The sequence below is a fragment of the Diabrotica undecimpunctata genome, chromosome 2, assembly GCF_040954645.1.
Source record: "Diabrotica undecimpunctata isolate CICGRU chromosome 2, icDiaUnde3, whole genome shotgun sequence".
Lineage (NCBI taxonomy): Eukaryota > Metazoa > Arthropoda > Insecta > Coleoptera > Chrysomelidae > Diabrotica > Diabrotica undecimpunctata.
This window is the reverse complement of record NC_092804.1, coordinates 170,234,849-170,262,573: the sequence shown is the minus strand read 5'-3', so window position 1 is coordinate 170,262,573 and position 27,725 is coordinate 170,234,849. Positions and strand designations below refer to the sequence as shown.

General features: G+C 33.1%; 2 protein-coding genes across 3 annotated transcripts in view; one reads left to right on the top strand and one right to left on the bottom strand.

Annotated features, from left to right (window-relative positions):
- Positions 1-1,153: 1,153 nt before the first annotated feature.
- On the bottom strand, positions 1,154-18,621 carry Ipk1 (Inositol phosphate kinase 1). The gene is made up of 6 exons (XM_072523973.1): positions 18,085-18,621; positions 17,829-18,034; positions 17,548-17,606; positions 17,330-17,494; positions 16,767-17,210; positions 1,154-13,507 (listed from the first exon to the last, which is right to left on the bottom strand). The coding sequence occupies exons 1-6, from the start codon at positions 18,437-18,439 to the stop codon at positions 13,321-13,323; spliced, it is 1,416 nt and encodes a 471-aa protein (XP_072380074.1). The 5' UTR covers positions 18,440-18,621; the 3' UTR covers positions 1,154-13,320.
- Positions 18,622-20,100: 1,479 nt separating this feature from the next.
- Marf (Mitochondrial assembly regulatory factor) overlaps positions 20,101-27,725 on the top strand; it is a 31,241-nt gene continuing 23,616 nt past the window's right edge. Inside the window, exons 1-5 of one of the 2 annotated variants that reach the window (XM_072523971.1) lie at positions 20,101-20,395; positions 24,688-24,983; positions 25,048-25,272; positions 25,467-25,762; positions 26,285-26,392. In XM_072523971.1, the coding sequence (XP_072380072.1) occupies positions 24,773-24,983; positions 25,048-25,272; positions 25,467-25,762; positions 26,285-26,392 (840 nt within the window). In that variant the 5' untranslated portion in view covers positions 20,101-20,395; positions 24,688-24,772. Of the gene's footprint in view, positions 20,482-24,687; positions 24,984-25,047; positions 25,273-25,466; positions 25,763-26,284; positions 26,393-27,725 lie in introns of both variants that reach the window. The other variant, XM_072523972.1, reaches the window with a different exon arrangement.

Below are 27,725 nucleotides of genomic sequence, written 5' to 3'. Positions count from 1 at the left end.
AAAGACCACAAAATATACATCACCTATTGACAATCAATGGTAACGTGATAGAACAAGTAGAAAAATATCAGTACTTGGGAACTTTGATCAATGAAACCAATGATCGTACTGCAGAAATAAACAGGTGAATAGAAATTGCCAGATCAGCATTTATACGAAAGAAGCCACTCCTAACGTGCAAAAATCTAAATTTGAAGATCAGACTACGTACCATTCGCTGTTATATATTTTCAATATTATATGGAGCTGAGACTTGGACAAAAAAATGCAATTTAAAACGTATCGAGGCTTTCGAACTCTGGTTATACCGCAGAGTATTAAAAATATAATGGACTGATAGAATTACAAATAAAGAAGTACTGGAGAGGGTTGGTAAAGAAACAGAACTAATCACTACTATACAAACCAGAAAACTGGAATACCTAGGCCACGTGATGAGGGGACCAAAATATGAAATTTTGAGACTCATAATACAGGGAAAGATTCAAGGAAGAAGATCTGTTGGCCGAAGGCAGAACTTATGGTTGAAGAAACTACGTGATTAGTATCAATGCAGATCGATTGATTTGTTTTATAATATCAAGTTCAAAAATAAAAATAGCCATTATGATTGCCAACCTCCGTAGGGAGACGGCACTCTAAGAAGAGAATCCAATCCTTAGGCAAGAGATACGGATTGCGGACTATCCAGGGTCGCAACACCAGGGCTCAGAGAGTTCTCAAGACGCCTTGCCACCCCCAAGGACATTTAGCATTCAGAATCCCTAAAAATAAAGTATCCTACCCACCGTCCATCCTACTGAATTCGGTAGGAGTGGATCTCCCTGACGAATACTATGATGTCCTCGAAAACACTCCGTATGAGTACCGCGTCATTAATTAAAAGGACAGGGCGAGATTGGTTTCTGTGGTTCCCAATCTCATTGCACTGATACCTGATCCTAGGTGAGGTTGTAGCCACAGCTATCCTCCACGTTTGAAAAAATTACCAAAAATATCTGAAAGTATTCACTTCAAAAATTTTGTGGCTCAACTGCATTATATGTGTAAATACCCTTTAACAAATATTGTAAAAATTTCCAGTTTTTTTCTGTTTCCATGAATTGTTTAGAATCAAAGCTCCAAATAAAGTGACATCAACAAAAATCCGACACATCTTTTAATTTTTATTAAATACAAGTTTTTGTTTTACATATAAATTACAAAGAAAATAATATGAGACATCAAAAAAATCTAATTAGAGCAGTTTGTGCAATAAAAATAACGCTGATTGGGATTTTAGCCACTTTTAAAGGTTGACATATACACAACTCACTTATTTTTACATTTCGTTAAAAAAAGGTGGAATACAAACTGTTTATAATAAATAACAAACACTAACTGTTTATACGAACAATGATATTGACATAAATGTTACGTAATGACATATAAAAATGCCAACCATCGGCATTTAAGTGTAACATTCCAATCAACTCTAACTACTATTTTTTCGATGGCTCGTTACAATTCGTAATGTCGTTATAGGGTCACTATTTGTACCAATATATTTACTATTTTCATATAAAAGTGCGATACAAGTACATAATTAGATTTAGACATAAGAAATTACATTCATTTCAATATTTTATCACAGATATTTTTGATATAACATGCATTCGACATAAGCTTTCTGCCACAAAATCGAATAAAATAAACATCGATTAATATACAACTATTATATTTTATACCCCGTCAACGTGACTTCATTCATTCCAGCGTTATATTGGCTTGAAAGATAAAACAATAAAAAGTATACGTACAAAAAACAAACAATGATCGGGTTTTTAGGTCGCTCAGGCCTAGTCTCAGAAAAGTTGATAGGTGACAGCTAGAAGCTCTGTGGTTGATGCAATTAAAAAGAATAGTACTTTATAGATCAAGTTTGCACAGATCATCAGTGGCATTTGTTATGAGCCAAAGCCTTCATTCGCCCCTGTCTCTGGCAACTCTTCTCTATGCTCTAACTACAATACAATTTTAAATTATTCTCTAAGTTGTCTTGATACTTCAGTCTCGGTTTTCCTCTGACTCATTATCCTATCGGCCCTATTCAGTCAAAACCTTATGTTACTGTTGCGTTTTGGTAGATGGACGTTTTTCTACTTATAATTTCTAGGTTTTTTCGAGGACACTTTTGTTATAAAATTTTTTGTCTGGATCCTTTATTATAATCCATTGTTTTTAGTTGGTCACCCTGTACATACTCCACTCAGTATATGGCCACTCAGCGAATGCAGTTATACTTCGATTTCTGATCAATGACGAAAGAGATATGCGCCCAGCTGTGTTTATATTTAACTCGATTAGTTTTAACCATATACGTACCTATATATTAACAAAGACCGATCATAGCAGCTGCGCGTACTGACTACAAAATCTCTTGCGATTCTTCGATCTGTCTCTCTCTAGCGCACTGAAACTATTTTCTCTCTCTCTCTTTCTCTCTCACACTCCCACCAAAAGAGACGCTGCTATAATACTTGATATAAGACGGACAAATATATACGTCTATGATTTTAACACAATAGCAGTGCTGGATCTCATATTATGACATGTTCGTCAAACTAGCAAGCGTCAGCTGATCGCTCGTCATGTCACACTTCAATCTCAAGTAGAATTGTATAGTAGATAAGCAATGTATGTCCGAGCATAAAATTGATTATTTTCCCATATAAATCTTTTTAAGAACATCTAAGGTCCAAAATAGCAACTTGGTCGCTCAGCTCGAGAACGGCTAGGTGGATAACAAGGTATGAGGGGTCGTTAGAAAGAGTTTACGTGAGTGTCAATAGATCGTTGAATACGGGATACAGCGATCATGAATAATAAGAGAACAAATCAAACAGTCATAAGCCATAAAGGCTTTATAATTCTAGTGTCCAAACGGATTGACCTTCAGAGACGTGCAAGGTCTCACGTTATTTTTGTTGTGTTGTAGCGATCCCAAGATGTTGTGTTTGTCAAATCGTTTTTAAGTGCCATCGTCTTCTTTTTCTTGACTATCATCTGACACTTCTTAGCCGTCTATGTCAATTCTTCTTTTTTATCTATTGTCTATCTTCTGCTTTCTTTTCTTTCGTCTGTCTATATGTGTCGGATATGCGTTGCATAGTAGGTTGCGCAGGATGCATTACAAAAGTTCATATGTCGTCTGTTGACGTACAAGGTGTAACCATCAATGCAACAGTATTGAAAAATACACAAGGCGTTATGCCAAAGCAGCCTTAGGCATGTAGCGTGTAAACGACTTAACGTACAAGGGCATATGCGGCTCATTGGGGAACATGACAAAAGAGGACTAATACGTGGATTGCCAATGGGGTAATATATATGTAGCGTCCAAACGGTTTAACGTACAGGAATCTGCGAGACGTCAACGACATTAATCTCGCTGTAATAATGCGTTAACTTAAAATATCTGCATTTTTTTTTTAAAGTCACCAATTTTGAATCTATTTTGTTTTGTATAATTTTACTATTTCTACGAAATATCTAAAACTAAAATAGATTTTAATATTTTAAATGAAATACCTTTATGTCTAATAACCTGGCGTTATAAGACTAAGATTTCTGTAAGTACCAGCCAAAAACTTGAGAGCTTTGAACGGATAAACCAAAATTTTCTGCTTTTTGTACATAGTCCTATAGGAACAGTACGCCAATGGTAAATTTGAAATTTTGACAGATAGACTGGAAGTTTACAATGCAAATCTTCTTTCCTTGGCTATTTTACATTCTAATAAACTGGTTGACATCCGCATAGTTAACTGTTCCTATTACACAGTTGAAGAGGATTATAGTAATGGGGGATAAAGGTCAATTCGACCTTACTGTTGCGTGATGTAGGAACAACAGTGTGTCTGAACAAGGAGGCTGTAAGGTCTGAAGTATATTTACTGGTCATTTCCCGCCTGTCAGGGAGAATGTTCAGTAGGAGTGTGGTGGTGAATTGGAGGATAAGTTTTATATCGGATGTGAGTTCTGGCGGAGAAATCCTTCTGTCGGCAAAGAGGGGTCTTGTTTCCTGGACTAAGGTGGGGGTTTCCTGTCTTTTTGGACACTTTGGTGACCAAGCTGGGTGGGTGCCTTGGCAATTTGACCATTTGTGGATTTTTAAATGGGGACAGTTAGTGCTTCTGTGATCAGTGTTGCCCCAGTTTGGACATATACATTGACTGGTCTTTTCTGACATTCGGAAATGTCATGACCGCTTTGGCAACACCGACTGCAGTATTTTGTGGTTGGTCTAGTTATATTAGGTGCTTCACAACGCCTTATCAGGCCGTCCAGACGTATGCCGTTCGTCAGTGCGTTGGTGAAGTGCCCCTCCGAATCTAAGAAGAGGCGCACCAGCCTGGTGGGTCTATTCCACCGTTTTGAGATAATCCGGTGTAATAAATTGAAAGGAAATTTGCTTCCACCAGGCTGGTAGCCAGATCTCCGAGTTCCATGTTTGGATCGATGTCAGTACACACTAGCTGGTAAGGTGATGGCTTTTGTGTGGGGTTTTCGGATTTTTCGAAGCCTTCTTATCTTTGGCCTCGATAAAGATGGCTGGATCTCCAGTCCTGCTCTGGAGTGTTTTGGTCATATCCTTGAGTACTACTGTCTTGTGGGTCTCAAGGTCTTTTGTGACCATTTTTAAATTACCAATTAACCAATGTAACCAATTAAGAGTTCCTGGGTGTTTACCAGTTGGTAGAACTTTCTCTGGAAATCGTATCCAGGGAGATGTTGATAATTCTGCAATAGAATTTTTGTTCCCTTTTTTTCCGGAACAGGGCTGGTAGATAGTATTTGGCTATGAATGGGTTTAGCGGAGGTGACAGGAACCTCGCTGTTGATGTTTCTACTAGCGTTTGTGGCACTACTAGATACTCTTTGGCTGGAAGATACTGTTTTATTGGTTGAATAGGGTTTTGCCTATTCTAGACCTGGCGCTCTAGCTAACCTAGGAACTTCGAAAGTTGCAGTTCTAGGACCACTCCTTCGATGTCGTACCGTGAAGTACACCCTACGTTACTTTTGCGTTGCCCTACCTCCTAGTACCAGTGGTTTGTATATTTATCAATTGGCAGTTGGATTGGACTCTAATTGGTTTTTATATGTTTATTGTTTGTCCATATATTATTTTTATTTTCGGCTATCTCTTTTCCATCTAATTATTATTTGGAATATTATTAGTTTACTATTTTCTTTCTTTCTAAACAGTAATCTATCAATATCGAAAACAAAGACATGTTTAACAATTCTTGCAATAAAATGTGCAGTTAAAATTCTTGCTAATTGTGTTGCAGGATAATAACTAGAATTAACGTGTGTTTTATGAAAATGTCAACAAAAACAAAGACAAAAGTGTATCGCTTATCGCAACTTAACGTTTTCTAAGTGGAGCTCACTATCACGTGACTGACTGACTAATTTTGCTGAATTTATTTCCTCAAAAAATAATTAATCTTTATTTTTTGCACCCAAAACAAGTAATCTTTTTTAATTTTAAAATTGACTATACATTTATTGATAGCCGAACTTCCGCTGGTAACAAAACCAGATAGCTTTTCATTAAAATATTATGTTTTGAAAATTTCTTCTCGTTCGAAACGTCAAATAAATTATTTATTTTATATTGTGATATTAGGCGAGCGGCGTACAAGGCAAAAAGTGCTTTAGTTTTCGATAAACCCATAACTCGTTGGCAAATTTGGTACCAAAAAGTTCGTACTAAAAATCTGCATAACTTTTTTTAATAAAAACTTTTGATTGGAGTGGAGAACATGTAAAAAATTTAGAAAAAATCAAACAATTTTGATTTTGGCCGGTCGCCTATATCAGCAACAAGATATTTGATGAAAAAACATTTTGAGAACAATATTCTTTTATACAAAATTCAATTTATTGATCATATAACAGTCATAATTGCATTTAACATTTATACATCAAATGATAAAAAGGAGGATTTGTAAAAAATATAAAATAATAGTTTATAAATAAAGATTAAAAAGATATTTAACAAAGATTCAAAATTACAAACAGTAGTACTTTACAACATCTAATAAATAGCATAGGATGGTACTAAGATTATTTAACCAATTTTTAATACTGTGATTATAAACAATATTATCATAAGATACTTCAAGAATGAAAGGAACCACCAAACATTTAGCTCTATACAAAGAATTGCAACAATTAGACACGTACTTAATAATAAACGACATTTAAAAGTCAAATTTATTGCATCCTAAGTATGTTACACAGAAAAAGGGATATGCCTGCCCACACCATTATACCACCTCCACCAAATTGAACTCTCGGAGTAAAACAACTGATGAGTATATCTTAAATCTTGATTCATCCGTGAAAGGCACAGCACTCCAATCGTCAACACCCCAATTAAGATGTTGGCGAGGGAAGTGTAAACCTCGCCTCCGACGATCTGCTGTTAATAGAGGTCCCGTGACAGGTATTCTGGACTCTAATCCATATTAATTTAAGCGTCTTCGAACGATATAAACGGAAACTGTGTTTCTATAGACATCATTTAATTGTTGAACAATTACTGGAGCTGATAATGTACGATCGTGTAACGCTTGTAACCTAAGAAAGTGATCTTCAACTTGACTTGTGATTCTTCGTCTACCTTGATCTGACCTCCTGAAGTATTGTCCTGTTTCCCGAAATCTTTGTATTGCATCAAACACTGTACTTCGAGAAATTCCTAAAGCATTTGCGATGTAACGAATGCTCCGCCCACTATCCTGTAAAGCAACAGCTTGGTCTACTTCTTCTGGTGTCTTGACTGACCTAATTCCCGGGAGGAATTTCCAAAACTAAAGGACCGAAATTTTTTTAAATGTTTAAAGTATTTAGTGGTACGAAATTGGCACCATATCACTTTTCCGATTACAGTAATTAACGAGCAGATTATGCAATTAGTCGTACACGTCCCAAGACGTCATCACGCTTGAGAAAAAAAATTGATCAAAATAGTTCAAAGTCCTGTAAATCCTAGAGGTAGTGACCATGACCAGTGAACATATTCGGAAATGTAATAACAGTTCTTGTTTGCTCATCAAATTTTTGGCGGACAATAAAAAGGTTTCGGATAAAAGATAAGAAACAACCTTATAATAGTAGAATTGGCGTTATGAAATATAAATTTTGGGGGAAAATTTGAGTTTTGTCAATAAATCTGTCAATATCAAAATAAGATAAGATAGGCAATGCAACATCTAAAGGCGCGTACACATTTGGCGAACGCATGTGGCCGAAGCCTTGCGACCTTCGGTAAATGTGTACGATCCAACAAACGATAGCAAACGCATGTATTTGCCTTCGCTAGAGTTCGTTTACTGCTTGAAGAATGAATTCGTTTGGCTGTGTTTAGTGTGTACGCTTCCGAGTAAAAGTGTCGAACGTCGTCGCAATTTTGTTTTGATTTTCTAATTTGCAATAATAGAGTAGAATCTAATTCTTCTTGTTTAAAACATATTGGTTTATATCGAGAGCTTGAAGTTTTATGGAATCCAGTGCATAAAACTTGTATATGCATCAATATTAGTTAAATATCGTAGGGTTAACATTAACCTTAAACTTTGTATCTTCTTTTGCGATTTTTGGACCAATTTCATTTAATAACCATTCAAAATAAGTAGACTACATTCTACAAAAGTTTTTAAAAAGCCCGTATACCAATTCAGCTTTTAGATCATTAAATAAGCCTATCCCTTTATACCGGTTTCTGATTTTAAACAATGATGTGGTTTACCAGTGCCGTTTTCGTCGTTTTTTTTTGGGAGGTATTTCACTTCTTCGGCCTCCGCCTCACTAATAATAATATACAACGCACTTGCAATAATTATATCCTCATCCGATGTCAGTTTAAACAATTTACATCAAATAAATAACTGCCGCGTCACGAATCGCCAAAATTACCCGCAAACTAATCGAATGACTGCAAACGAATTCGTTCGCTGTAATGTAGACGAAAGACCAAATTTTCCATCGAACGTCGAAAACATCGAATGAATTCGGGGGAAAGCTAAAGAGTACGCTCCTTAAACTCATGTACACATGTGGCGAACGCATGTGACAGAAGCCCTTTGACCGAATTCATTCGATGTTCGATGGAAAATTTGGTCTTTTGTCCACATTACAGTGGACTCATTTGCAGCCATTCTTTCAGTTTCGCGGGTATTTTTGGGGATTCGTGGCGCGGCAGTTATGTAAATGGTAAAAATGACGATATGATAAATGATGAGGATATATATATAGTGCGAGTGCGTTGTATATTATTATTAGTGAGACGAAGGCCGAAGAATTGAAAGACCTCCCCAAAAAAAACGACGAACACGGCGCTGGTGGTCAACATCAATGTTTCAAAAGCAGAAGTGATATAGAGAGCTAGACTTATTTAATGATCTAAAATCTGAAATGAAATACGGGCCTTTTCAAAATTTTTGTAGAATAAAGTACTAATTTGAATGGTTATTAAATGAAATTGGTCCAAAAATCGCGAAAGAAGATACAAAGTTATCCAGGAGATATGTTGGAGAAACTCCAACAGAAAGATTAATGTTAACCCTACGATATTTCGCTACTGGTGACTCATATAAAGGTTTTATGCACTGGATTCCATAAAACTGCTCGCTCTCGATATAAACCAAAGTTTTAAACAAGAAGAATTAGACCACTTTATTATTGCAAATTAGAAAATCAAAATAAAATCGCGACTATGTTCGATACTTCCACTCTTGCGTACACACTAAATACAGTCAAAAGAATTGCTTCTTCAATTTTCTTTTGATGTACCGCCCAGTGAGCGAACTCTAGCGAAGGCAAACACATGCATTTGCTATCGTTTGTTGGAGCATACACATTTACCGAAGGCGTTTGGTCGCAAGGCTTCGACCCCATGCGTTAGCCAAATGTGTACGCGCCTTTAAAGTGACAACATATTTCAATGTTCAAGATAGAATTGCTAACCGTACCCCATAACTTCGTTTGGTACAATTGACATCGTCATCACCGCGCAGATGTTTTGTTCAGTGGCGGAGCTGAATTTATTCGCTAAGGCATTTGAACTTTCGAATTATTATAAACCTATAGTATCTTAAGTTGTCAATCTTTGATAGGAAAACTTTTATTGTTTGGTGGTATAATCAATATAAAAAATTAAATATAAAGTTATAAAATTGGATCATCTTAATACCACTGTATTGTGTAAATTTTTCTATGTATTTGGCAAATAGTTGTTTACGCATTAAGCAGTAATACCCTGTTGTTCTAATATAATATACTAGATGTAGACATTCACCATATATAATTCTTACCCATAGATTTATTGTTCCATTACCAATAGATATTTATATGGCTTGTTAGTACATATCAAGTAGGTTAGACAAGCGCCTATAAATTTCGATACAACAAAAATGTTAAATATATTCATCAAAGTTTTTAAAAAACATTTTAATAGTCGGAAAAATAAAAGCAACAAGAAAAAATGAATGTGCGACAATATTAACATTCGCAAAAGTTTATGGATTCAAATAAGTTATGAGAATTAGTATATAGTTTAAAAATATATACATGTGTATATTCTATTGCTACTATACTAGCGCCTAAGAGGAGACAAGACGAAATATCGTCGTTGTTACACAGCTAATTTTTATTAGTAAAAAGGGAGAATTTGTTTATACTATATACTATTTCAGTGACTTATTTAATGTGTTTTACTAGTTTTATCCAAACCGGAAAGGAGACAAAGGCCGCAAAAAACAAAATAAGGGATAGAGAATTAAAGCAAAGACTGGAACAGTTAATTTCATTCATTTCTGACGCTTTTATTGGTGAATACGTCAACAGTCGAACGCCATAGGATGGATCGGGGCGTATGAGGTATCAATGAAAAGTGTTCGAAGAAAAGGAGATGAGCTACGTACTCTCTCCGTCCCTCTCAAGCAAATGGGTAAAAATTATGATATATATGACACGCCAGAAAAAATATTGTAAGACGTAGAATGTAGCGAGTAGAAAGATATTACGGGGATAGGTGTATACTAACGTAATAAACATTGACGCAGCATAGAAGACCAACATCCCATCAATTCGAGTCTTCCCATCAATTTATACGCACCATCGAGAACTAACACCAGTTTATTCTTTTGTTATGTAAAACGAATTACTCATACATTCTTTCGTTATGTCTAAACGTCCAGTATCTCACATAAATCTTATTTGATTACGATCGAACATCCACTTTTAAATCAGACCATTCTTCAGCTATCTATATCCTTTCGCTATTCCTAAAACCTTTACTCCTTACATATATTTTCTTTCATTAAGATCAAATGTCCACTGCTTCACTCCACCATTCCTTTATTGCGTATTTTAATACTTAAGTTAGGTTAGGTTCAATATCAGTGGACGCTTTAAACAACCTTCCCACTCAGGTTTATCGAGCACGTGACCTACATGACCATTGAGGTCAAGTGGTCGATAAATTAGGCCCATTAGACAGAGATGTGGGGACTGCTCTGCGTCAGTTTTCTGTACTTTCGTAGTTTGTTCATAAACTTTGCTTAAAAATTGACCAAAATATAAAATGTTTTAAAAAACTGAAACAAATAGCGGCTGGGAGTACAGATTAAATTTAAAATATCCATTTTCGATATATACAACACCATTTTTGTTTTTTACATTTCGAAGCTATAAATAAGCCTTTCATAAAAATCGCTTAGAAGAGCTCCGAGAAATGAAGTTTTAAGTACAGATGGTTCCTAAAAAACTGATACGACTCTTAGTAATATTTGATTATTTTGAGCAGTGTATTTGATTGGTCTGACATTATATTATATTTATTATGACAGACAAATAATAAAATAAACAAACAAACAATTGATAACACAGGTTACAGTTTGTTCAAAATTTAAAAATCTACCTGTCATATGATCCTTCAAATTTGATCAAATTGACGTATGTCAATGAAATTATTGTCATTCGTCTTTCCCACGGTTCGTAGACTTACTACGGTTGCCTCTTCCGACTGGGGTGGGGATGCTTGAGTTACGCCACCAGAATACTCAAGAATACAAAATCCATTTATTGTCACAGTTTGTTCGTGGTAATTATCTTTCAGTTTATTATTTGCTTTATTATTTATCGTTTCTTAAATATCTCAGTTTACTTTATATTTTTGTATTTGAAATTTTGGTGTTGTTTTCTATAAAAACTTATTTTGAATTATCGAAGAAACGTTATTTATTGCAGTTGTACCGTTCGCGTCATAAAAAACTGGTACAACACTTATTACCGAAAATCATGTTTTTCAAGTTGTGTAAGTTGATCTTGTCACATGTGTCATTCTAATTTCTAGGGCACTGTTGCCAGTGCAACGAAAATATTATATGAAATCAGCTAAAAGCAGGGCTTTGTGACAGACCGCCAGTTTTGAGTATTCTAAAAACTAAAACATTGAGCATTCTCGATCAGTCAGTCACATTAAATTTGTTTAAACATGCATCCTAAAAAATTCTTATGTTAATTTTGTAATTTTGTCATTATCTCAATTAAGTACTCATACCTTGATTTGTGTTTTATTATAATTTATGAAAATATTTCAATTCAAATATAGTGATAGATAAAATCAATCTAGACATAAATTTAAATTATTATAATAAAACATTACAGTGAGGTATTGGATTGTAACTGTCACTTTATAATCTACGTAGGATAAAGTATAACGTTAGTTTTTGTTAATGTTATCGTTCATATAATAAATAATAAATTAATCTTGGTCGTTGGCCTGTGACTAAACTTATTGATACAAAATACAGTTCGTGTTCGGTAGGTAATTGAAGTAAAAAATTAGGTACAGTAGATGCATTCCAATGTTCCCTGTGCCAACAATCTAGGTTTAAAGATCCTTCAAATATTTTGGATATTAGCTGAACCCTAGCTCTGGTTATTAAATTTATTAAATACGGTTTTTTGTTGTTAATGATAAAAATATTACCTATCTAATAATAACTTTATTTTTTTTTAATTAGATTTAGTGCAATTCCGTTGTCTGTGATGGCAACAGCGAATTAATTCACGAACCACTGTATACAGTCTGTACCCAGGTTTACATTGGGAGAAAAAAGTGTACCAGTTTTATATGACGGGAAGTGTACATCGTACCTATTGTCTTCGTATCTTTTTATAAGGTAGGTTAAAACTTTAAAATTTCATTGTGTATTAACGTAATAATAATGATGAAATTTTAGAATGCCAGGCACAGGTTGTAGTTATGTAATTCGGTAATTCATTCAATAGTTAATCCAGTATTGATGGAAATTCAGTATACGCGACAAATTTTCAGTGTAAAATGGAGATTGAAGTCCTAGATTTACGTAAATCCTGCATTAACATTGGATAAACGTTAACAACCGGTTCTGATTTTAAGTACCAAACTGCGTACATATCAGCTGTTTTCCATAATTATTTATTATAATCCACTAGACATCTTTATTTCATAACTATCTTTACTATTTTACACATATCAAAGACATAAAAACGACGATTAACAATGTTACGATTCAAATTACGGTACTCTCGTGACGTACGTGTTAATGTTCATTGGTTAGTCGGAGGAGGCAACAGTAGTAAGTCTACGAACCGTGGGTCTTTCCAAATTTTTCGACCAATCGAAATTAAAGTTTAATCAAACTGACCTTGATAAATAGAAGATCCTCTATTTTTATAGGATTTTACACGGACTTTACGGAATCAACAGCAGATACGATAAAGCTAATATTGGTCAAAATTGTCCCAGATTCAAGCATAGACGTATATATTAGCATATACTGAGCAATCTGTAGAGCTAAGTGACGACATCATCTTTGTTTTCGTTGTTCTGTCTCACTCTTAAAAATAGTAAAGCTACGACAGTGTCTTTAAAGTGGGGAGAGCTGTAAGTACGTAAGCTTCTCCTCGATACAATGTGCTAGAAAGAGACAGAACGAACAAAAGCAAGAGATCTTGTTAGCATGCCAGGTCGGTATACTCGGTCTATGTTAATATATATGTCTATGGGTTCAGGTGCCGCAAGGACTGCTTAGATTTCATCATTAACGTCAAAAAATAAAATATTTAATCTGCATTCCCGATACAATAATTAATTGAATAAAATTTAGTAAAGCTTTCGTAGAACTATCACATTTTTTTTTTGATAAAAACATTCATCTCATATAAATATAAAAAAATAATTAAAACTGTAATCATAATAAATCGTTTTACCGGTAATCATTTCGTAGAATCTGCTACTTTTCTTTTAGAGTTAGCGATCATATAAGCTTTGAAAATATCTTTGTTTCTCTGGCAATGTTTTCGTATCGAAGATAGCCGCTTTGGATATAAGTCAAATACGCCGATGTTCACCAAAAAGTGGCCGTAGTCCGTTTTGATGATATTTTTTATTTCAAGATCGTCACTGCAAAAAACAAGTATTTAATTATATTATATTACAAGGTAAATTAAGATAAATAGTTATTCGTTTGCTTATAAATGTATTGCAATATATAAATGTAATTAATTTCGGATTTTGTACGTTATTAATATTTTTGTAACCTCAACATGATCCGAGAATATGTTAGGAAACAATAATGGCTGGTGAAGGAGAGCTACGTGCCGCCCTTCCTAGGAAAATGTTGTACAAACAGTTAATTGTGTTTCATATTCACACTTTTCTTCAACTTTATTCCATTAAAATATTTTATATTTACCGAACTAAATTTTATAATAATTACATTTGCTTTATAATGCCTGATAAGGCATGCGGTTCTACAATGAGGGAAAAGGCATAGAACTTAAGCTTATAGACTAAGTAAACACTAGAAAATTTTATCAATTTCTAATATGAACCATATATGAAGAAAAAGAAGAACAAAGATTCTAAAATGTGGGAGATATACCGTTATATCAAATGAAGATAAAAAGGTCTTTCTGAAGAATTTTTAGCCTTGGAAAAATATTGGTTTGGTTTGTTCACAAAGGAAATGTTAAATATTTATTTTATATGTCGGTGTAAATTTTTACGATAGGTAGACCTCAGTCTGTCTGCTTTGCTTGTTTCCCTCATTTTCGAAGTATTGTTGATAAGTTGGGTTCGCGTTTTGTGCTTTTTATACATTACAATGTTGACTTGGCGAGGATGTACGGGCGTACCACATCAATGATATGTACTGGACTTAACGGAAGGAGGTGATGAATGGTATGTCAGCTAAGGGCGTTACAATAATTTCTAAGCTCCAGACTTCTCTCCATGAAAAGATGGGGAAACTATTAATGATGTAGGTGACAGAGAAGCAGCTTCAAGGAGGAACCTAGCACAAAGCATCATATGTGAGAAGGCACGAGCGATTTACGAAGATTTGCTGAAGCAGATCACACACACTTCCACAAATAATGAATCGGAAGACTGGTTTAAAGCCAGTCGGGGCTGGTTTGACAACTTTAGAAAAAGGACCGGCATTCACTCCGTCGTCAAGCATGGTGAGGCAGCAAGTTCGGATGTGAAAAAAGCGAAAACCACCGACGAAAATTAAGCGCTTCCGCAAGCAGTTCACTTTTTCTTATGTTTTTACAGAATATGTATGTATTTTTTCTTACTTAAAAATAAATGTTTCTTCTTTTAAATACATTTTTCTTAATTAAAAACTTAACACAAACAACTAACGTGTTTTAGATTGCAACTGAGTGCAGTGGGAGTATACTAAGATTTATTGGAAGTTTTGTGTTGTGCTTAAATAAAGTTCTTCTTCTTCTTATGCCGTTCCCATTAACGGAGGTTGGCGACCACATTTTTAAAAGCGTCCCTGTCTTTTGCAACGTGGAATAATTCGTCTATAGTCATGTTTGTCCATTCTCGAATATTTCGCAGCTATGTTGGTGCCAACTTTATTACATTGAAAGCCACCTAGGCAAGAATTCGTAAATTACGAGTTCAGGATTTCTTCTAAAGTAGACTTTACACTACATAATTTTATCATATGACAATATCATATGAGATTTGTTATGATTCCTCGTTTCTATGATATTTTAAAAAATCGTATTTACACTGCACGATAAGTTATGACTTATGGAGTGACAATGAGTGAGGTTTTATTGATTTTTCTTTTTGTTTATGGTCATAGAGATATTAGACACAGTATAGGTATCAACTATTGGATTTTGAAACCATTATAATGGAAAATAAATCTTTGATTGCATTGGCTTCCCGACTTTTAATAATAATACGCCGGCAACAACTGTGTACGGCGTACAGCAGTAAAAATAAAAAGATCAGACGCCTTTGGGCTCGCAGGTGGCTCTTACGAAGAAATGGTGGACAGGGTATATCAAATTTAGTGTTGATATTATACCAAATTAAAAATAATTAATAAAGAAACTAACCTAAAATTATGACTAAGAAGACTATAAAACACTAAACTAGGAATAAAATAAGCTAAATAAATAATAAAAGAAAAATATGACACAATAGCACACATTAGATAATAGGTTCAATATCAATGCAACAAACAATAAATAAATAAATAAATAAAGAATGTTGTCTCTCGGTAAGGGAATGTTGCTGAATTGACATAAGACGCGATATTTAAATATGTTGGTGTTACCCGTATTAATACCAAAAATCATACGATTTTATCATGAGGAATAGGTATCATTATATTCTCCTGTGACAAGCTATGACGAGCCACATGACAATGCTTATGACAAAATCATATGACAAATCACACAGTGTGAACATGTAAATTTCACTTCATGACCAAATCATATGACAAATCACATGATAAATCATGTAGTGTAAAGTGTGTATAAGGCGATGGTTGGCTGGTACTCGTTTTGCACCTGGTTATTAAAATTGCATCCACCTGTTTATTAAGGTAAGTAATTTTCACGAAATTTTTAGATCTGTTAAAGGTTAAAACTGGCAACAATGCCGAATGTACATAAAATTGAACTTCTTGCGCATGGCCGCCATATTGTTTTGAAATATTAAAAATCTTGATTATTTTAAACAATTTTACGCATTTTTTCATAATTTAACAGTAAAAAACAGTGATATTTAATATGTTTTAGTTACGTTTTTTTTATTAAGACATGTATATATACTTTTCTTTGCTTTTTATGTAATTTTTTTTTGGTTCATAATACTTTTTTTGTTATTTTTTCTGTTTTTTTTAATTATTTGGGCACTTTTACTAGTTTACAGAAAAGAAAACATTAAAATTTGAGGTTTCTTTCACTTTTTCGACTAAGTCCACAAAAAATTGGGCAATTTTGAGGCGTTCCGTCTTACTAAATAATTGGCCTCGATCATTTAAGCATTAGCCATATTTTGTGTGAAATTCTGAAAGTTGTTGTACCCTCGGATTGATATCAAATTCTGATCTTTTGAAGTGAATAAAGCACCAATAATTAAGGTTTTTAAAACAGTAGTAAGACTTACAATGATCTATGGTATAAAACCTTAATGTATGCCAATATGAGTGGAAAATATTTTTAAAAAATATAGGATCGAAGAAAAGGGAATGAGCAGAGCTCAAAGGAACTAGATTAAGATGAATAGATCACATACAAGACGCTGAAGAAATCCAAGAGGCAAAAAGCATGCTTTCACTGAATCAATGTCATATTAGTCCACTAAGAGGTGGATAGTAGTATATTAAATAGCAACTCCTTTACATTACCTGATATTTTCTTGAATCTTCTTCATTGTAATCATTAATGAACAGTCCTTGGCAACTGCTGAGATCAGATAAGGTATAAAAGCCAGATCTGCTTCCTCATTCCGTTTATCTACATTAGCCAACATCATAATCATACATTTTAAACATACACAATCATTTTCATTATCTATTTTGTTTAATAACATATCCACGTAGGCCCAGTCTTCTATATTATCTTTGCTATTTAGTAATTTATCATAGTATATGCTTCCTTCAATGTCTAACATTTGAATTGAGAGGATTTTTTCTAGGATGCAGTTCTTTGGTAAAATGTGAGCATTGGAATCTTGAATTATCTTATTCCATTCACAGAACAATTTCTCCTCGCAATTTTCACTAAAGTTTACATTCATAAAATTGGTCAATAGGCATTTTTTAACTAGTTTGCAAAATTCATCTATTAATCTAAAACACATAGGTAACATTTATATATATGTATGTTAAAGTGTGTACTGGAAATATACCGAATGCCAAAAGAATTCTTTTTCTTAGAAATTAGGTGCATTTGTGTTAAATTACCTTACCTCTCTGGTTTATCATCCATATTATCAAAAATACACCTAACTACATTTGAAAAATCTGCCTTTACTCTATCTCCATAAACTAATACTCCATTTTTAAAAACTCTAAAATTATTTTGAGGTACTTGTATTAATGAATGTATGGCACGCATCATCCTAGTATCATTCCTTAAAAAAATCAGTCAGTATAAATATATTATGAAACTGCTTAAGAATCTTACCCTGAAAAGAGATCTTCTGGACAATATTTGCTAAGTACCTTGATCTTTCTTTGTTGCAACTAAAATAAAAAATACATATGTATTGAGAAATATTATACCTATTCAATTCATTTTATGGTTGAAGATTACAAAGAGAACGATGGATTAAAAATATATAAATATAATAATCTGACCACCTTGACAAACTTTGAATACAATAAAACATAAGCCAGATTTGGTTAACTTTGCTATAAGGAATAGAATAGATAATTACAATTTGTTTGCAATTAAATGTATATCACCTTTAAGTACTGATGCATGCAATACACACAAGCAGGATAGTGTTTTTCACTTAAAGACCTCCAACCCTGTTTAGGTTTCAGTTCAATTGCAAATGTATCATCAGCTATATTGAATGGTAAGTACTCATATTCATCTTCAGGAATAAAAGCAAAATCGTCAAATATACTTGCCCTTCCATACTGTAAAATTTTATGTTTCCTAAAATCTATATTGTACATTAATTGCTATGCATACCAACAAAAAAGTGCATTTTACCTGGTCTATGTTTAACTAGTTTCTCTTCTAAAATTTGTACTTGCTTTCTGGAGACAATAACTTGACAAGCTTCTGATGTATACTTAATTCCGAATAGAGGTCTCATTATGGTTGAATAAAATTTTAAATCTCTTAGTTCTTCCATTATATCACCTCCTGTGTACCAAAACAACAAGTCACTTATCCATTTAATTAACCATCCTATTAACGATCTTGGCCTGTCAATTTTTCGTATACGTAGTATTTTTCCTAAATTTGGTAAAGATAAAACTATGTTGCAATTCCCTTCGCCCCTATAAGAGCAATTTGAAGGTATTTCAAAGGGGGTGAATGCTTGATCTTCATCTGAAGTCATTTTTATCTTGTCAGTTACGATCTAATTAACTATATTTACTACTATAAGAACTGACACTTGAATAGTAATCTAGTGCAGTCACTTTCCCTTTGAATTACATAATGCACATTGCACATTTAATTAAAGTCTAACTATTTGGGCTTTGGATGGGAGTATTCAGCAGAGTACATACATATCTCTCGAGTATTCTATTTTGATTCAAGTCAAGATATTAATTTCGATTGTGTTTCGATTTAAGTATTGTCTGAATCGATCTTATCATGTATTATTCGTTTTTTAGTTTAGTTTAATAAGAAAACATTTATTTAAATTAACTATATTTCGGGATAATTTTTTAAAGATAAGTTTTTAATTTAATATGAAGTTATAAATATAAATATTATAATAATTATTGTAGGTAACTACTTTCATAGAATCGAGCACTTTCTATAAATCGAAAATAAACTTTTTCCATCTGTCACTGTTGTAAACATTAAAATGTCAGTGTATTTAAACTGTGAATAATCACTATTTTTGTTAATAATAATTAATCAGGTCTTATTCTATTAAAACCTGTTTTAGGAAAAAGAATTGCGGCTGAAAATTGGTCGATATCAAAAAATAATTCATAATTTAAAGATTTATTACTTTGTGCAATGTATATAAAATCACTTAATTTTACTCAATAAATCCTGAAAATTTTAGGTCTGTGATTTTCGGTAACATCTAGATAAATGATTAATCTATTTTATCATTTAAAAAACGAAAATCAGGGTTTTTATGATCTTAAGGATCCACCCATGATAGATTAGACTCTGGTAGGTAATTTTTTGCAAGCAATTTAATTGAACCCAGCCTGTGAGACTTGTTCACCCCTTGGAATTACGTTCGAGTGTAACAATTCATTGGAGCGAGGTCGCGAGGTGTATTAATTCGTGTGTAGAGATAGTGCAAACACTCATCCTGACCACGGCGCAGTAGACGAAATTTTTTTTAGAATAGAACCTTTCTTCCTTTACGTGAATTTTGACTGCCTTCGCACAGCTCCATGGTCAGAAGTGTTTGCACTATCTTTAAACATTAATCACTCTCCACCGCGCTCCAATGCTCTAGACTATCCCTTTTTCCCATATTGCAGTCTGATGCTCGATAGGGGCACAACTATCAGCGAAATGCTCTTCATGTGGGAGTCCTGGGTAATAGAACTCAAACATGGTTCCCTAACGATTCGATTTCAGGCTAGCGTTAAGTGCTTTATTCCTGTTATCCTCTTAGGTTTAGGTAATTTTTTACTTTGACAGTTTACTATTTATATAATATTGTTACAGCAACTCCATAAAATTAGCACTTTATCTCATCTTAATTGTTCCTCCCTCCTCCTCTCTTATAGTCTACGTGGTGAAGTGTTGGAGGATTTTAAAATTGAGTTGGAATTTTGAATTGTGATATTAATTATTAATGTGAAATGTTGAGCTTCGACATTCGTGTTCGACACAGCAGTTTCAAGTTTCAACAGTTGTTCGGTGTCATGACCCCATGACCTGTATTTCTCGTTAGCCTTGACATGTTCATAGCCAGTGAGTGATTATGTTCATAGCTGATGTCATGGTCTTGCTCACGAATCATAATATGAGATACTTTTTGATGTAAGAAAATTTTGAACAAATGTGAAAATGCCATTAGATCAAATGTCAAAGTCAAGCATAGCTGTCTCGTCTGTCAGTGCTAGCTCTGTAATTTGCAAAACTCGTGCTTAAAAAATCATCTTTATTATTTATTAATTACGTAATAAATGATAATGACCAAACTATCATCGAAAAATCACTTTTGATTAGATCTAGAGTGTCATCTGCGAACAATCGAAAACATATTTTGATTACTTAATGTCATAAATTTGGCAAAGTCTGCCAAGTTTATTTTTACCCTTAATTTTTTATCTATTTGGAAAAACTAAGGAAGTCGGCTCTACTTAATTCGGTGAGATGAAATTCTTTGTTTAGTAATATAATTGTTTGTTATAGGAAAGAATTTTTGGTGATTGGAAAATGTCTACTAACAATCAGGTTAATCATTTCATAGTACATTTGCATGTTCCTTTTATGTGTTTATTAGATCGTGTTTGTGTGTATACTTTTGATTTTATTGTTTTATTGCTTTTAAATTCTAAATTGCTTATTGTACAACTACTAAAATATAGCTACTTTTTCACCTATAACCTTGTGGTGTACTTATAATTTTTATATATTTTTGTTTATAAATGAGAAATAATTGATACCCAGTTGACTAAAATTTAAAAGAATGTTTTGCCAGTTTTCAAATATGCAAATTAAAGGAGAAATTACACTTATAATATGAAGAATTAACAGTTGTTATTCCTTTATCCCCAATAGAGAATAAAATAAAATAGTCCTCCTGTATAAACATTCCAAAATGCATTTCATTACCTGACAAATTGTGGATAACCTTGTTTGATTACATCTGCATTTCTGCATTGATTGATGGTATTCTGCAGATTTGTGACTGGCTTCATTTTAAAGTTATTCACCAGTGGTTTTCTATTTCACAATTTTTCATCAATTTTAAAAATTGTTTCTTAATTTAATTAACTAGTTTACCTGAGAAATGAATGGTAATATTAGCTCATATTTCATTATAACCTAGTGTTCTAATAAAAATTATTAAACAATCCCCATGAATATGATATTAATGTGAAAAAGTCCGAAGTTTATTAATAAAATAAAACTGTATCAATTAAAAGATAAGTTTAAATGTTTGGATGGTTTTGTATAGATTAGTATTTGCAAATGGAAAGTATTTACTGAAAATTAATGAATACACTCTCCTATTATTCATGATTATTGAATGAATGATGAAAAAGGCTGAAATAGTAGGTTTATTTGGGCTATTAATAGTGGCAAGTAGGAATTTTTGTGTCATATTTCATACAATGAATCTGTCAAATTATTTTCCATCTGAGCAAACCAAGTATAGTTTTCCTATTTATATAGAAAAACTTTATTCTACATTTTTACAAGAAAAAGTAAGAGTGTCTTTGTAAAGCAAATGTGAGAATTTAGCCAATTAGAGAGGTAAATTAAATTTTAATAGCATTTAACATATTTTATAAATTGCTCTACAGTATTTATGTAAATATATAAAATAATATTAAAAATGTAGGAGTAAAACTAATTTTATATTGTTTACCTGTGTTCAGATATCATTTTCCCTCCTGTCAATTTAGTTTATGTAGAAGAAAATTTCATGTATAAAACTTCATATATAAAAACTCATCCATACAGTGTAGGTAAACGTTTATGGTCAGTACGGACCATACTTGAAATGGAGTGAGAAACACCTGTTTAAAAAGAAAGAGGTATATTAAGTCTGCCCTTTAAATCGTCGAAAATGCATTAGTGGAAATAATAAAAGAGGGGAAGTTTAATGTTGCCAAACTTATTGGTTTTATTTGACCTGTTGTCTTTTTAGCATTTTGAACAATGTTCTAAGATAATCAAATTTGGGCGAATTGATTTAAATGGCAGCTTACTGTTTTTTATTGGGAATATGCCACAATTTTACTTTACAATAAGTTTAATTTAACATTTTGATTTCCACTTCAGAAATCGTTTTATATAAATAAAATTTATTAATGTTTCGTATTTTAAGTATGATTTCCGAATTGGAAATCTAAACATCAATATAAGCTTATTTTAAAGTCACAATGTGCGTTATTTCCAATAAAAATAATAAACTTCATACAAAATTATTTGGCAATCTAGCGTCATCAAAGTAACAACACTTTGATTTTAATACTGTGGTAATGAGCCGAACAGAACTACTTTGGTATGCAATGCATATTGCATGGGTCAGTGGGTTGGTCTTTCATAAAGCATAATAAATAAGGACAGTACTAGTAAAACATTAGGAAGGATTAGATGTATTATATTAAATTTAAACTGGACGAAAAATTACCTCTTTTAATTAAAAATACGATATTTGGTATTTTCCAAATAATATCTTTGATACCATATTTTCGTTTAGATTCTTGGAGGTAGTAGGTGTGAAAATAAAAATTTGTTCTATAAAATTTAAACAAAAAAAGATAAGATTAGTATAAAAGTTTCTAAACCAAATGCTTAGGTAATTAAATGTTCAAACAGACCACCAAATTGTAACGAACAGTAACCAAATCTATTATACAACGCATTTCTTATGGCGTTGAGTTCATCTGCCGATATGTTTTGGCTAAGTTGGATTATCTTTTCCTTCAGTTCCTCCAAGTTGGTGGCTCGCTCGAATTTATGCCTGTACAATTTCGTTTTTAGCATCCCTCAAAAATAAAAATCTAGAGGAGCAAGTTGGGTGACCGAGGGGCCCATTTTATTGTACTGTCTGTACTAATGAAACGTTCAGCAAAAATTAACGCTAAATAGTCTCTAACGACTTTTGCATTATGTGCAGGACGGCCGTCTTGTTGATAACAGAAAAAGTTAATCTCATAAGTTCAAACTAACTTTTAAATTAATTACTATTTAAATGGGAATAAGCCACAATTAAAGGTTAAAATACATTTATTGTTTATTTAATGTTTGTATTTTGATAACGATTTCCGAAGTGGAAATTGAAACGTCAATAAACGTATTTTAACCTTTAATTGTGGCTTATTCCCATTTAAATAGTAATTAATTTAAAATGCCACAAGAAAATAGCTTCAGAACAATATTAACTTTTAAATTGAATAAAAAGATACAAAATACAAAAAAAATAGATTTCCACATAAATAAACTTTTACACAAAATACGAAAAATAAAAACTACTTAAGTATGTAGATTTCCACTACGATACTACTACTTAAGTAGGTAAAAATCACTCAATCCATTTGCCACTGTAAAAAATCTTCTTTGATGGTGAACAATTTCCAAAACTTCATCCAACAAGTTCATTTTAAATTATCTTCTGTAGAGGTGTTTCATTTTCTCAATCACAGCCTGATACATTGGTTGAGCAATTGATGTTGCTGGAAAAAAAAGACAAAGAAATTTTCATTGGCATTCTTACAGCTATCTCATTGGGATGAGCTCCAGCATTATCCAGAAGAAGAAACGCCTTTTGAAAGTTTTTTTTTTCATGAAATAAGACTTCAGAAATGAACTTTTTATGAATCGATCTTCGAAGATATCACAAGTTATCTAGGGAGTTTTGCGGGTTATAATAGCGAACTAGAAGATTCTATGCTTTCACGTTTATAAAGCAAGAGAATTTTTTGAGTTTCCAATCTTTATTAGCTTCAGTCTATGGCTGCCACACTCATTGGCAAAACAGAATAAATACTTGATCCAGTCTTTACTTTTTTTGTACTCCAATGCAGTCATCTCATTACTTCCAGCTCAGGTTTTTGTCGGATTGCTCATAAGTATAATTCTTTTTCGTCAGCTTTATAATGTTTGAGAAAGTTGTAGAATATTTTTTGGTATTATGACCAGTTCATAGCAAAATTCCACCATTGCTTCTTTGTTGGTGCTGAGATTTTCAATGTACAATGTGACAATGTACCTAACCACTGCATCCTTAGCAACCAGCATGTAGTTGGTTTTGTCTGGATGAAACATGGACCATAACGCAGAAGGATGAAAGACTTTTGAGAATATTGAAGCCTAGAATACTGCGCAAAATATCTTTTATTATTTGCTTGCCAACTTCATAGATTTGTAATAATGATGATATCTTATCCTTTTCACTTCTGATTAAAATCTCTACTTTTTGTTCAATTTGTTAAAACATTTCTCTTGCGTTAAACTAGTTGTTGTCATTTTGAAAAAAAAAAAGACACATGTTAAGAATATAACACAGTAGCGGCTCTTCTCCAGCGCGCAACTATTTAGCATATCACACAGCTGCAGATGACAAGCAAATGATTTTCAGGGATTCCCCAAGCACTAGCGCGGGTAAATTATAGCGCTAATAATCCACAGCATGGATAATCCGCAGCCAGGATAACCTGCTCATGGATAATCAGGGTTTTACTGCCAAATTATTAGGAACAATACAAAATTTCTGTATAATCTGGATTTTTTTACGGCCCTGTCTTGGGCCTTAGTCAAGGGCATATTACAACAATTACAAAAATCAGTTTTGGATAAAAAGTATATATGCAAGTTTTAAAATCATATAAATACCAATTATTTATATGCTTCACAAATTTAGCAAATAATTTTAGCTTAATATGGTAGTGTAATGCTTTTTTTAATTATTATTTTTTTATGTTTCAGTTACTTCGAATGATTGCCAGTGCATGCTGAGTGTCTCACTGTATTTGAACTTTAGTTTGTTGTACACAATACCAGCACGCATGATATGGCTGCTTATGTAAATCGCACAATATCATTGATGTCTGGTGACGGACCGCACAATAGACCACCCGTCACGGCCGTTTTAACAGAACGAGGAAAACGCATCCCACTTGACAATTCTCCTTTGCAGATTTTCGTCAAGGCGAAGAAGAAGATTAATGATATATTCGGCGAGATCGAGGAGTATGTCGAGGATACCGTTCATTATATGCATGGTAAGTTAATATATGATATTAGAGTAACAGTTCAATTAAAATAAACAATTTCTAATTTTTTTAGAGATTGAAAAGGATGAAAAGATAGTGAATAGTGAAAAAGTAAAGAATACAGAAGAATATGTTAGTAAAGTACACAGTATCAGAGATGTATTGCAGCGGGATCACATGAAAGTCGCTTTTTTCGGCAGAACATCAAATGGAAAAAGTTCTGTAATTAACGCTATGCTGGGAGATAAAATTTTACCAAGTGGGATTGGTCATACTACGAATTGTTTCTTACAGGTAGGTTCACTTTATTATTTTTGTTTTGTTCAAATATATCATTAGAAAGAAGAACAAATGAATCAATACCAAAGCAAATAAGTCCAAAAAAAAAAACCTAAGAATGTAGTACCTCTTCTTTAGTAATATTTGGACCGGTATCAGTGGTCGCGTCGTTTAACATTATTTTAACAACGCCTATTTCGTCTTTTCAGGTAGAAGGCGCACCTTCAGATGAACCGTATCTAGTTTTAGAAGGTTCAGACGAACATTGTGCTGTAGAATCTGTAGGACAATTGGCGCATGCACTATGCAAAGAAAAACTTAACGAATCATCCTTGGTCAAGGTTTATTGGCCGAAAAACAGGTGCCTTCTACTTCGAGATGATGTCGTATTCGTTGATTCACCTGGAGTGGACGTCACTCCAAATTTGGATGAATGGATCGACAAACACTGTTTGGATGCTGACGTATTTGTTTTGGTAGCTAACGCGGAATCGACATTGATGGTAACGGTAAGTATTATTTTATAGCATATACCTTTAATTATTACATAATATTAGCAAACATTAACAACAAAAATATTTTTAAACCTTTTTTCAACAAATAATGATTGTTTTGCCGTTAATGTTGCATCAATTACAAGATCAAAATAAAGCTAGACGCTTAAAAATTATAATCAGAAGTTTCTGGTGTTAAGCCCTTACTTTTCTCCCTCCATATCTGATATTCACTAAATAAATTGTCTGCTATTAGGGCCGTATCGTCAGAAAATCTTGGGTTATTAATAGGAAGACAATTAGTTTCGATGTCTTTTTCGATTTGTTGTGCCAACTGAAATGTCTTTTCTTTATAAATGCTGAACAGTAGTGGAGGAGAGTATACAACCCTGTCTTGCACCTTTCTTTATCTCCATTTTTTCTGTGTATAGGCTGTTGGCCATTCTTGATATAAATAATTATATTAGTCAAAGTGTATTGTACTAATTTAAACACTGTTTTTGTGATATAATGTAATGTTTGACTTTATGTTTTTAGGAGAAAAACTTCTTCCACAAAGTATCAACAAAGTTATCCAAACCTAATATTTTCATCTTGAATAACCGATGGGACGCCTCTGCTTCGGAGCCCGAATTTTTGGATCAGGTAATTTACTTATTATTTTCCAAACAACTCATTTTTAAATGCTTTGCACTGCTTATAATAGTTATTTTTAGAGGTATTTAGAGGGAAAAGTGATTAATTGTTGTTCGCGAATAACAATTACCATTGAAAACGCGGTAATTGTTCGAGAGCGATAACGTTCCTTTTTGCTCGTGATACAGTCAATGTTTTTTCTACTACCACTTATTAAAAGTAACTATTTAAGTACTTTTTTAGTAAGTTTGCTTGGCACTTAGCGATAAAGTGAGATTTTTCAGTAAACGTTAACTTTTCGTTAAAGATAATAGTCAAAAAGCGTTCATTATTAAGTGATTGTAGAAAATCCATGTTTATTTATTAAAGCTGCTATTAATATTTTATTTTTCTTTGTAATCATATTCACATTAAAATTACGTTTTCTTTTCTGAATAAGCATTGCAATGAGCAGGAAGAGGTGAGTGGTATAATGCTATTATTTTTATATTTAAAAGATGATTGACAATTTAACGGTTTCGCGAAAAAAGAAAATGTTGGGTACAGTTCTGCAAGCCACAAACCAAATATCAATCGATTGAAAATCCTTTGGTTACCTAAGCCCTAAGCATTTTTCTGCGCAAAAATCCACTGGAAAAGTTCTGTTACAGTTCAGGTGCCGTGTTTTATAGAAAATAAATATCAGAATATGAAAGTTCGGGACGAAAACCACTCTGTGTTTTTGAAGTTCCCAACAAAAAGTGCGACGCATATTCTTCTATAATTATTGGGATATTTTTTGTATAGAGCTTAAGTAGTCCATGTTCCATTCCTTTGGTATTTTTCCATCAAATAAGCATTTGTTAAATATTTGTTTTAATTCTTGTTTAAGGCCGAATGGGCGTATTTTAACAGTTCTGCAGGTGTATCTCCAAGGCCAGTTACTCTGCTTTTTAACGCATTTCTTATTCCGTTTTCAGATATCTCTGAGTGTATTTGTTCTTATTTCGTTGGAGGAGAATATAGATATGTCTTTTCTTGTAATTAATAACTCTTCTTCTTCCTTCTTGTACGCGTATGTCGGCCTTAAAGCCTGTTTCTTCTTCAATATTAGCCTCCTAAATTGTTTAAATTATCGCACCATCTTTTTCTTGGTCTGCCAATACTTCTCGTGCTATTCGTACTATACTATCCTCTGTCATTCTACTAATGTGTTCGTTCCACTCCTGTTTCCGTTTTGTCACCCATTCATCTATGTCTTCTATATTGCATGCTCTTCTTATGTTTTCGCCTCTCTCCCTATCCAACAGACTTTTCCCTGATATTCGTCAGAGTATTTTCATCTCTATTGTTTCTAGTAGTC